The following is a 12,022-nucleotide window of genomic DNA, read 5'->3' on the forward strand; positions in this document are numbered from 1 at the left end:
AGACAGACAAGCAATTACAGTGAGGCAGACAAAATGCTGTGTGTTCACCTCCTGGCATAAGTTGAAGTAACTTTTTTGCATGTCAGAATCTTGTCTTCTGTAGACCCAAATCTTAAGATCAAGCTTTCACAAATATTAAAATTTAAACTGATGTTTAATGCTTATGAAAAGGTGGTTGCTAAAAGCATATGAAAAGCCCTACAGCAACACAAAGGCCATACGTTTTAAATATGAGCTATGCCATATATTAGTTTTGCATCTTTTCAATTAATTTCTACAGAAGTATTTTTTTTAGAATCAAGATCTTTTTGGAAGACACACTGAAATAAATGAAGATTGACTCTTAGAAATTTACACTTGAGTAGCCTTTCTGCTGTAAGAGCACTGCAGTCTGATTTACTGTGACTTCACATCTACTTTTCTTCCTGGTATTCTTTAATCACGATTCTTCTGTGAATTTACATTCATCTTGATCCCACTAGAATAATTTCTGCTATAAGTATATTTAAGAGAAGGTAGAATCTTAATAAGAACAAGTTATTTTAGATATCCCTAGATGCACTGTTTTTATGCAAACAATATTTCTCTGTGGAATTAGGACATCATAAAGGTGCACAGAACATAGTTATTAAAAGGCTAACCCTTGCTTTTCTTTTAGTTCCTTACCCACCTCGAAACATTTCTGTTCAGATTGTACCAATCAACAGAAACAACTGGGAAGAGCACAGTGGAAATTTTGCAGAAGAATCATTCATGGGACCACAAGAAATCATAAGGAAAGAAAAACTCAGTCATTTTTCTGACAATCCCTCTGAAATTCCAGTAGTGAACACATCTGCAGCCTGGCTGGACTACCGCTATAACAGCACTGAGTATGAAACCACATCGCAGCCGTACTGGTGGTCTAATGAAGCTGAGTCATCAGAGGGTGAAGAGGAGTTTGTCAATGCAGTTTCCCGTGATTTCGAGGCCAGTGATGTCAATACATCTGGAAAACTTATGCCAGAGCCCCCTTCCTTCCTTCCTGTGCAAATGGTGTTGACCTGGTTACCACCAAAGCCACCTACTGCATTTGATGGTTTCCATATCAATATTGAAAGGGAAGGTAAAATAGAACCTTATACCCTTTTCATACCTCTTTTCTATAATTCCATTGGTGGGTTGCCTCCTCTACAAACCTAGCATTGTGCTTCAGGGGACTTTATTAGATCTCCTGTATTTCTTGAGAAGTTTTGCATTGAATAGCCTCTAGTTCTGGCTGGGTGTCATAAAAGTAAGGGAGGAGGTGTAAATTGCAGTTTGCAATTCACTTTTGTTAAGCAAGATTTATACTGTCATACATATTGCTGCACTGTTTACACTGAGGTTATCATAAATCCATTCTGGTATTGGAAAAAGGAGAAATTAGCTGATAGAATTTTGAGACAAAGAAGGTACATTATACCATGTTGTTTTGTCTGCCACTGAGAAAGGTTCTCGGGGGGAACCTCGACGGGAAGGGGCATACTGAAGAGATAGTCTAGATTCAGATTAACAGTTGTCTCAGATGACAGCTACCAAACATATTCCTTAGGCCACAAGGAGGCTATGGTGCAGAATGGGGAGACTTTGCAAGTGCTGGAGCTACAATAAAATTGCCGTGTTTCTTAAAGATTTTCTGTTTTAAAATCTATTTTATCCAAATGAATTTTTTTTCCTGACTTATTTCCTGAGCAGTTTTCATAAGCCTTCCCATACTGAGGGCAAATTCTTTTTTTTTTTTTTTTTTTTTTTTCCCGAATAAGTATGCAATAGAAAATTGGAAGCTCCTTTTCTTCCATGCTGTGCTGTTATTTTCTTGCACAGTCATGGCAACCCTATTTTATCACCCCTTCTATAGAATGAAAATTTGGCCTGGGTTTATTTTTCCTCTACACCTATAGTGCAGCCTTGGTCATTAATTACTCTTGTGCTGATGGCACATAAATCCAGTCCTTTTGGATACCTTTCAATTCCACAGCAGAAACAGTATTAGCATGTCTGATATAAATAATTTTCTCAGTGTCTGGAATCTTTCAAATTTCAATTAATACACAATGTTTTTTCCTCCCGATTTAGAGAACTCAACGGAATTTTTGACAGTGAGTGAGGACACTCACAAATTTGTTGCTGAACTGAAAGAACCAGGAAAATATAAGTTGTCTGTAACAACATTTAGCTCCTCTGGTTCTTGTGAAGTTCGGGGAAGTCAATCAGCAAAAACACTTAGCTTTTACATCAGTAAGTATCTCAACAAATCTGTCTTTTTCTCCCAGACCCATATGACTTTAATGTACAGACTTTCACCACTGTGGCAGCTGTGGCATCTGCTGCAGGATCAGAAGAGTCTGATCTTCTGTAATTCCCTGTGCCAGAGAAGGAAATGTAGTGCAAAGATGTTATATATTATATCCTGCCTGGATGGGTCTTCATCGTGCTTTCTTGGCAGAACTAAGAACTGACAGCAGATGATGTATTTGATGGAGTCATTGCTCAGTGTTCAAAAGTGAAACAGGTTCCCCTCTTGGATCTTTCAAAAAGAGGATTTAATTCTGAGAATTAAATCAGTGGTTATAGAGATTCTTGAAAATACTTCCTTAGTCCTGCAGGCTGTATGAACTGGGTTAGGGATGAAGGGCATCTCAGACTGAGAGTGTGTGAATTGCACAATTAAACACTGAACTCTGAAATTACATGGTCTTTTTGAGAACATGGGGCAAATTACAGTAGATAAAGTAGTTCAGCCTGCTAAATTCAGAGGAGAAAAAGTAATTTATTATTTCCCTGTAGAATCCCAGGGTTTCTTAACTGAAGATTTAGTAAAAGACAAAGTAATAATACACTACTGCGTAAACTAATATCGTGACTGACAATTAGATCAGGAAGCGAGACAGGTGTTGGTGAATTCAGATAATTATCCTTCTGGTAGCTGTGGTCACCTTTGTAACTTTTTCTACAAAAGGAAATAAATATAATCTACTAAATGCCCATACAGGGGAACACTTGCAGCACTAGACAATTTTATATGTGTGAGGATAGTGTCACCCCCAAATCATGAATGCTGCAACAAGATACAGTAGCAGAAATATTCATACTATCATAAAAGGAAATGTACTCAAATGCTTAAGTAATTACTAATAAAAATTGTGTCTTTAGTAGCTCATAACATTTACAAATGCTAACTATTTATCTTTAAATTCATCATAATACTTGAATGCATGTAACTGAATTCCACTATCGCTCCTATGTTTTTAACAACTTCATGGCTGAAAGAAACATTACTTGGAAAACAAATAGAATTTCACTGTCATCTGGTTTTCTTTAGGAATAGTTATTCGGCAACTTTATTATATGGAAAGCATAAAAGTGTATATAGGTATATAAGTATATCAAATACGTTATGTAGCATTGCTATTGCTACCAAATGTTATTTCATTTTACAAGGTGTGACATTTCCATTAAGCAATATGCAATACAGTGTCCTCCATGAAGCCTGCTAACTGGGGACAGAGACCTGAGAGAAATAAGAAAATCCATAGTATAGGTGTATGGATTGCTAGATTAAGGATGAACTTGAATCTCTTTGGGCATAAAGTATTCAGAAGTTATAGGAATGTAACCAATATATTTATTTTACATGTAACATGAAAACATTTGGGGTTTGGGCATTTGTCTGTTAGTTTTGCAGGCTTTTAGAACCAGATGAGGATTCTTGGCAGTTGTCTTATTTATTCTGTAAAACGCAAGATCCTTAGTATTTTAGATAGATTTTATATGTATTATTGGTAGTATGCCAAATCTGAGATGTGCACAAGTACTCTTAAGGTGAAATTGCTTTTCCGTTCCTCTTTAGGAATCTGATCAAGTAGGCTTTTTGTATGGGGACTACAACATGAGGGGCTGTGACATGAGGTAGCTCAGTTCCCTTAATACTGGTGCTGAAACAGTTTCTGAATAGTGAGAGCTACACATACACCCACTTGGCTTCAGAGGCTAATCTCATGATCAAATTCCTCTTTTCACCTGAGTAGGTGTGAGTCTTATCCTTGTTGCACTCAGTCAGTGTATCATCCTGTCAAATTACTGACTTGTATTACACAACAATTTGTTGCACCCAGATAGCAGTATGGATTGTCAAATCTTATAGGCTGATCTTAAACCAAATTCTTACTCTGGCATTTGTTTTATTTTCTCAATAAGTACCTTTAGAACTGTGTGGAGGAAGAAATGTCAAGGAGAGAGCTGTCAAAAGCATCACTTAAAAGAGAAAAGAAAAGCTGACAATTTTAATGAAATCTGAAATTTTGACCAAGTCTAGCTGAAGTTATTTCCCAAATTGTTATTTTATCTACATTTAAACCTGTATTCTCTACCAATTGCTTCAAAAAGTCCAGTGGAGAATGAGATTCTTCACTGTGCTAACCTCTGTGAACTCAGTTTTCCTGCTTCAAGGCTGTAGTACACTTGGAGGGTATGTGGATAGGTGAAAAAATTTATGTGCTTATCCTTTAATATTTGTCAATGATCTGTAAATTATTGGATATCACTACGTTTAAACATTCCCTTGGAGCAAATCTGATATTGCTGGGTGGTCTCTGTTGAGCAATAGAGAATACTGCAATGTGAATTTTTGAACATTTCTCTTGTTATCTGCTGCTACAGGTGAAAAAGCACCAGCCATGGGCTGTTTCCCCAGGGCTGCCATCTTCTCTGCCTGAGGGCTGTGGAGATGAACAACTGTCAGTCCAGCCTCTTTCACTAGTAGTAAATAATCCCATGAAAGAAGGATGGTTTAACATATGTGACTCAAATGCGTAGAGTGGCTTGCTCACATGTGCTTTTGGGACATATCCCAGGCCCCACAGGTGAATGGATAGAAGAGCTCACTGAAAAGCCCCAGCACGTGACTGTGACGGTACTGAGCTCTACTACTGCCCTGACATCCTGGACAGCATCACAAGAGAGCGGCAGCAACAGCACCATCGTGTCTGTGGTCTCCCTGACCTGTCAGAAGCAAAAGGAGAGTCAGAGGCTTGAAAAACACTACTGCACTGAGGTAAGGGGCAGAAGCTGGAGCCTTTTCAAATACTTTTTAGAAAATTGCTAATCATCCTGCAGTTTGGTGGTGTCATGCCCAGGGGACCTATCAGGCTCAGGGCTGCAGAGCACAGCAGTAGGTGCTCCCTTCTGCAATGTAAAAGGATATGGCTGATGTGGAGTAGAGGGGAGAGCACAGCATTCAGGAATGAAAGTGTGAAGTAAACCCTAATAGTGTTAAAATTTTATTTCTGTTGGACTGACTGTGGCCAATCTTTTGTTCAAGCTTGTGAGTTATGTTGTACCCTTTGAGACATTTTTGTGGCAGTAGGCAAAATACAACACTTAGGCATACGCTGTAATGCATTTGTATTAAGCAAAGTGCTCACATGCATAATTATAATCAATCTAGCATAAATTCTTTCTTAAATATCCTGCATACGAATACAGAACCTGATTCTATAAAGTTTCTGGAAGTTTAGAGGTGATCAGAAGTCAGCTTTCCTTTTCATCCATAAAAAAAGATGTCAGCACAGGGAAGTGAGTAGTAATTCAGACCACCTGTGATTTGGATGAACAACATTTCTTTAGGGCTGCCGCATGGGATATGTTTATAGTGATCAAGAATCCTGAACCCCCAAATATGGCAGTTTTCTGTTACTTGAAACCCATTACTGAGTGCAACCCCACATCAGGTCCTGTGGCTATGATGGATCAGTGGCATGTGGCTTCAGTTAGAAAGAGGTTTTGGCCCACATATTAGTTACCTTACTGGATGCTGATAAGGCCATTTTCTGAGCAGTGCCACAACCTCTGGCTCCCTAAATGTGTGTGATGGGGGAGTCTGAAAAGGGCTGCAGTGCTGCCCCATTACAGCCTCATCTTACCCATGTGAATGGAAAGAGGCTGCTAACACTCCTAGTAAATCTTCATCTCCTTCAACTTTGTGATTAGCCTTGCAAATTAATTAAATAATACATACAGAGTCTGCATCCTTTAAAAATGTCTTTTAAAATGAATCTTTGTCAACATGTTTTGAGTTTTAGTCCAAGAATGGCCATGAGCTTAAATTTTTGAAAGTGTCTTTCCATGACCATTTGAGAACTGTTTTTGAGAATCAGCTTGTAATCTCATTGAGTTATTTTCCTTCCATTTATTAAAAATGCAGTCATTTAATCAGGACGCAAAACAATACAGTATGGGATTATAAACCACAGATCACAAGTATATACATATATGATTAAATACTAAAAAATTAATCTGCAAACTCAAAACCAAGTACCTAAAGCTAATCTGCAAATAAGCAAGGTATCTATAAAAGTAAACATGTGTTTACTGCAAGTAGATAGAAAGATCTACATAAGTTATTTGTTTCTGTCATACAAATATTCATACCATCTCTAACCAAATTTTATCAGTTTATTATACCTGGAAATATTAATGGCTGTTGGTTTGAATTATCTTTGACAAGCTGAAAAGGGCAAAATTCAGTGCAGAATTCTATCCATTCCTACCATTACACATGACTTAAAAGTGATTTAGCTTTCTAGAGCAGCATTAAAGACAAATTCCCTTGCTCGCTAAATCTCTGCCAGCACTGATACATTCACATGCATCACAATAAACCACCAGTGCAAAAGTGGCTATGACACAGACTTTGGAAAGGTTGCAAAGAAAATATCAGTAGGAAATATTAGCCTGCAGTTCTAGGAATGGGTGCATGAATTCCTTTCCTCAAAGCTGCTCTGTGCACTTGCTGTTAGCTGGCTTTTCAGGAGATAAGACTTCTGATAATGTAACAGACCAGGAATCACTTGATCGGGCATTCTGCCTCCAGCTCTGACTGAAACCTGGTGCACCACAGCAGAAATTTGGATAGTGATGTTTCAAACTGAAAGGAAAAACCACAAGGTCCCTTAGTCAGGTTTTGTAGTGCTGTGCAAAGGAGGTGAGAGAGAGTAATTCCTCTCTGATTGCAGCATGCAGTTACTTAACACTTGCATTCAGAAGACAGCTTTCCTTATAACTCTGCCTTTAGCTCACATAGCTGCAGATGAATCAGATGACCAATGAAAAACCTCAGGCTTTTATTGAAAACAGATACTCTAAATACTCCAGCCTGATTAATATGACCTGAATATGAATAATGTAGTCTGAATATTTCAATAAACTTTGGCAGTAGGAGAGAGTGGGTCTACAGTGTGACACCTGACCTTACTCAACAAAGCAAGTGCGACTCTGAGTCAGATCATTTGTCAAGTCAGTCTTGACTACTTTCACAGTTTTGCCATTTTGGGCTTAATGAATGGAGTTTTAGCTGCTGATGCCAGCGTGTTCAGAATCATACCTTTTGTAACTGGAGTAGTTCAAGTACAGTCTCAATATTCTTTTAATTAACCAAGTAAATACCTCATATCTGATGTATTCCCCCCCCATTAGGTGAATTCAAGCAGCAGCCTCATTGAAAATCTTGTTCCTGGTGCCCAGTACCAAGTTGTCATTTACTTACGGAAAGGACCGTTGGTTGGACCACCTTCTGATCCTGTTACATTTTCCATTGGTAACTACTGCATCTACTGTTTGAAATGTTTGCTTTGTTTTGTTTTGTTTTTAAATGTGTAGTGTATTCATTAAGACCTGGAGCCCATGAAGGAGTACAAATGTTATTACTTCAAAGGTAATGAACACTTATTGAGAATACTTTTCTTGCATTGTCTAGCCCTTTACTGAGGTAGGGAAAATACTCCTTCAGTGGAAGACAGGTATTTCACATCTAAATGTTATTACCAAATCTAACTGGAGGGCAGTTATGGCCAGGATTCGCACACAGAGTGCCCTGTGGAAAGAAGTGTCTTCACTTCACCTTGGACACTGGAATATATGTTTGTCTCTAACAGTGCTCATGGTCTATGTCTTTTAGGGTGGGAGTCATCTCACTTAGGTGTAGCCAACCTGAGCTGCAGAAGGTCCGTGGTGCATGGAGAGATGTGGGCACTTTCTAGAGGTGTTTTATTCCCACTGCCTCATGAAGTGTGTGGGACTACTGTTATGATATTTGTTGCCGATGTGCTTTATGAAGGATGTAATATGGCCCAGTCTTGAAGGCCACAGTGCTGAGAGTCAGGAGAGCTGACTTATCTCCTACAGTACTATATGACCAACTTCAGTTGTGTACGCCTTGATTTTCTTGAGCTTAATGGTGGATCTTGATGTTCTCAGCTTTGAGATTTGAAGATAGGGGAATTCTCTGAGACTGAGAGCAACATTTTCAAGAATATGGTTTTATGGTCAACAGGTAGAGGTGCTGCCCCCATGTCTGCAATTCAGTATTCCACCAGGCTCCTAAATAAAGAGTCACTTAGGATAGAATTAAGTATCTTTCAGTTTCAATATAGTTTATTTTGTTAAAGTTACCACTTTAAAAAAATTTATTAAGAAGAGAAAGGGTAGAGAGAAAGAGATTCAATGTATAGAGTTACATTTGCAGAGAAATATTTAACCTGAGTCACCCAGCTTCTCCTTCTGACAAATAATCTGTCTTGTGGGAGAGCAGGTGGCTGAAAGCGAGAGATCTTCAGTATTTTTCATTCTGATTCCTCTCTGTGATGCAGGGAAGGAAATGAAACAGAAAAACCCAGAGTTAACCTGTTAAGAATCGAATTCTAAAATGAAAGCAAATATGTCGACTAGTGAACATGGTGAGATCATTTCATTTTAGGCAATCTCCTTATATATTTTCATAAATAGGGTCTGAATAAAAATTTGAAAATGTTCCTTTCAGTAAAGGAAAAAATAGTAAGTAAAAAATATATATACTTTATTATTATAATCTCTATTATTGGACAATTTTTACAAATGCCTTTGTTTTTCTTTATCACTGTAGTTACTTCAGAAATCTGCAAAATTCTGTTTTTACTCGAGAAAGTAAAATAATATATTTCCAAAGTAACTAAGTTACTTCATTTTCTCCACTTTTGTGTGGCCCCACAACCATAACAGGTTCTTACTAAGCTCAAAATGGCAGTTTCTAAACAAATCATCTTGTAGGTTTCTTATTATAAAGGAGATATTTCAATGGAGTAAAACAACATTTGTATAAGTTTTCATTTCAGAACAGGATATTGAAATTGATATTAAAATAGCAGGACTGCAAAACAAGCTGTTCTGTGAAATTATCAGTGGTGTTAATGATGAATAAAACTGCAATATTTAAAAAGTATTCAGTTCTCCCCATGTTTATCCTAAACCTCACTTTCACTGGGTCAGTATTAACACTTTAGAGAAAGCAAAGAAAAGATGTGGTAAATGATTTATGAAAGGAAGGGCAATCATGTATTAACATGAGCTGAAGTAATCTGGGTGCTGGTCTCAGCTCTGACCCAGCATGCAATAGCTTGGGCTCTGCAACCCCTGCAAATGTTAGCAAAGCACTTACTTAAGTCATGAAGAGTAATTGCTGTCCAGACAAGTAAGGGTTGCAGAAGTTGACCCTTATGTGACATTTTTCAAATCACTTGACTCCTCTTTCTTAGTGTCATCGTCTGTGAGGCAAGAATAGCAATACATGACAGCACCTTTGGGTTCCCCAGGGAAGGAGGGCTAGACATAAAAACTCTTCTTTCTCCTAGTCTTAATTTTCCAAAGTGTTATGGCTTTTGATGCTTTTGGTTTTGAGCAGCTTGAGATATCTCCTATACATCCTGATTTTCAAAGTAGAATAGAACCTTCCGTTTATGAAAAAGCAAGCCCTGTACTTTATCTCAAGCTAAGCAGCCAACACCAAGTAGCCTGCAGTCATTTCTGAAAAAGTAAACATAACTGGAGAACAAGTGCTGAAAAAATGATATGCAACTGATTGTGTCAAGGAAGCTCTTGGGAATCAAAGTTAGGAATAAACCAGAAATAGGTAAAACTTGGTTAAGGAAAGATACTGTTTTAAAATAAAGTGTAACTGATAACACACACATTACTAACCACATGTTTTGTTTTATAGTGCCTACTGGAATAAAGGATCTGATGCTTTACCCTTTGGGACCTACTGCTGTGATTTTGAGCTGGAACAGACCCTTCCTTGGGGTGTTCAGGAAATACGTTGTAGAAATGTTTTACTTCAACCCATCAACGATGACCTCTGAGTGGACGACCTACTATGAAATAGCGGCAACAGTCTCCTTAACTGCCTCTGTGGTAAAGGGACCATTACTGACTATCGTTTTGCCATGACTGTGTGGCCCTGGCACCTTGTGACATTTCTTTGCCCAGCCTTTGCGCCATGAATATGTATATACACATTAAAGCCCAGCATATTTTTTCCAGGCAAAGCAGAAAAAATAGCCAGGATGCTAGAGGCATTTTCTGTTCTAAAGTAAGGGAATGCCAGCTGAAACATGCTAAATATTAAGCGGAGCAATGAGATAGAAGATGAGCCTCTCTTTTGTTGACAAATGGGCACGTTCACCAAGTTCAGAGGCAGGTTCAGTTTGTGGGTCAGTTTGTCAGTCAAAGCTTTAAAAAATTCCATCATCTCCTTGTGGGGGGAGTAGTCTAAAGCCTTATCTACATAATTAATATTGATAATATGGATTTGGGGCTTGCAGGCTAGTCTTGCAGTGTGCCATCTGAAAGGCTTAGCTGCAGAGATGCTCTTGTGAAAATAGCCTTTATGATTCTGAAGCTACAAAGACTTTTGTCAGGATTTCAACTAGGTGGAGACTGGTCTGTAGAAGAACACACATACACGCATCTTTGCAGAAATAAAGTGAAATTTTCTTCTTATTTTCCATTATTTCCTAGAGAAGGTGAACAGAGTTTATTCAGACTTTGCTATAACACAAGACAGCAAGCAATTTTAGCGGAAATTAGTTGTTCAGAAAGTTATGAGTATGCAAAAAGGATGGTAATAACTTTTGCTGCTTGTGAGAGCCACAGTGATTTACTGTAATTGATTTGCATAATATCATTTGTGGAGTCATTTTGGCTACAGTGGCTTAACTGGAATTGGGTACCTGACTGTAAATCTAGCACATAAATCTTCAGGGAAACTAAAAACAAACCTAAGTTACTAAATGAGTAATTAATATCTTGTAATCATGACTCAGCACAATTAGATTAATACCTGAGAGATACAAGTCATCTTAGACGTAATGCCATTTTCCAGAGTTAACATGGTTCATCAGAAAATGAGATGATGTTGTCCCTTACTGTTGCAAATCCTGTTCAAGGAAGCCAAGTTGGAATTCCTTTGTCTGAATTTCAGTCTGAAATGCAATAGTGCTATATTGCAGCTAAAGTAAGCATTCTTAAAGAATAATTTTAAAGAGTAAGCCTGAATTAGAAAAAAGAGTGTCTCCCTTTTCTTCTGTTACATCATTTAGCTTACAGGTAGGTATTGGTGAACTTTTGGTTGGGTTCTGTGGCGGTGATCCACATTCCCACCATGTCCCACATATTTCCTTGTAATCTACTGACATCTCTGAATGATATATTCTGGAGCAACAGTGTCAAGCCCAGTGAGAAAGCAAGGGTATCAAAAATCTGATGACTTAGGTCAGAAATTATTTCCTAAGTGTTATCATTTGGTGAGAACCTTTGGAACTGAATTTGCCCTTTCACTCTATTTAGTTGCTTCGTTCATTTTGTGCTCTGCATCTTATTTTAAAATTGTCCAAGCAACGTTGGTATTTTCAGTATTACACCACAGGCATGTCAAAAGAAGTCCAAACATCTTTAAGGTTGTGGTGATAATTGGATATAACTTTTTCTAAAAAGCACGAAGGGAATAGTTCACAAACCCTATACTTGGACTGCTTTGTAGTATCAGGGGAAAAGAGGCCACTGCAAACAGAAGAGATATGTTAAAAAAGAAGTTTTTAATTTGCTGACAATTTTCATTATTTCTAATTTGCCTTTATTTTGAATTTTAAAAATATCCTGCTTTTCATTTAAATATAAAATTAAATATTTGAAG

The 12,022-nt window shown here is 37.8% G+C and overlaps 1 protein-coding gene across 4 annotated transcripts in view; it reads left to right on the forward strand.

Moving 5' to 3' along the window:
* The window catches only part of PTPRO (protein tyrosine phosphatase receptor type O), a 157,113-nt gene that overhangs the window by 102,538 nt on the left and 42,553 nt on the right, over positions 1-12,022 (forward strand). For all 4 annotated transcript variants that reach the window (XM_074902206.1, XM_074902207.1, XM_074902205.1 and 1 more), the window contains 5 exons: positions 659-1,105; positions 2,098-2,259; positions 4,875-5,074; positions 7,495-7,615; positions 10,049-10,242. In XM_074902206.1, coding sequence (XP_074758307.1) covers positions 659-1,105; positions 2,098-2,259; positions 4,875-5,074; positions 7,495-7,615; positions 10,049-10,242 — 1,124 coding nt within the window. The remainder of the gene's footprint in view (positions 1-658; positions 1,106-2,097; positions 2,260-4,874; positions 5,075-7,494; positions 7,616-10,048; positions 10,243-12,022) is intronic.

Source organism: Athene noctua, chromosome 3, assembly GCF_965140245.1.
Source record: "Athene noctua chromosome 3, bAthNoc1.hap1.1, whole genome shotgun sequence".
Classification (NCBI taxonomy): Eukaryota; Metazoa; Chordata; class Aves; order Strigiformes; family Strigidae; genus Athene; species Athene noctua.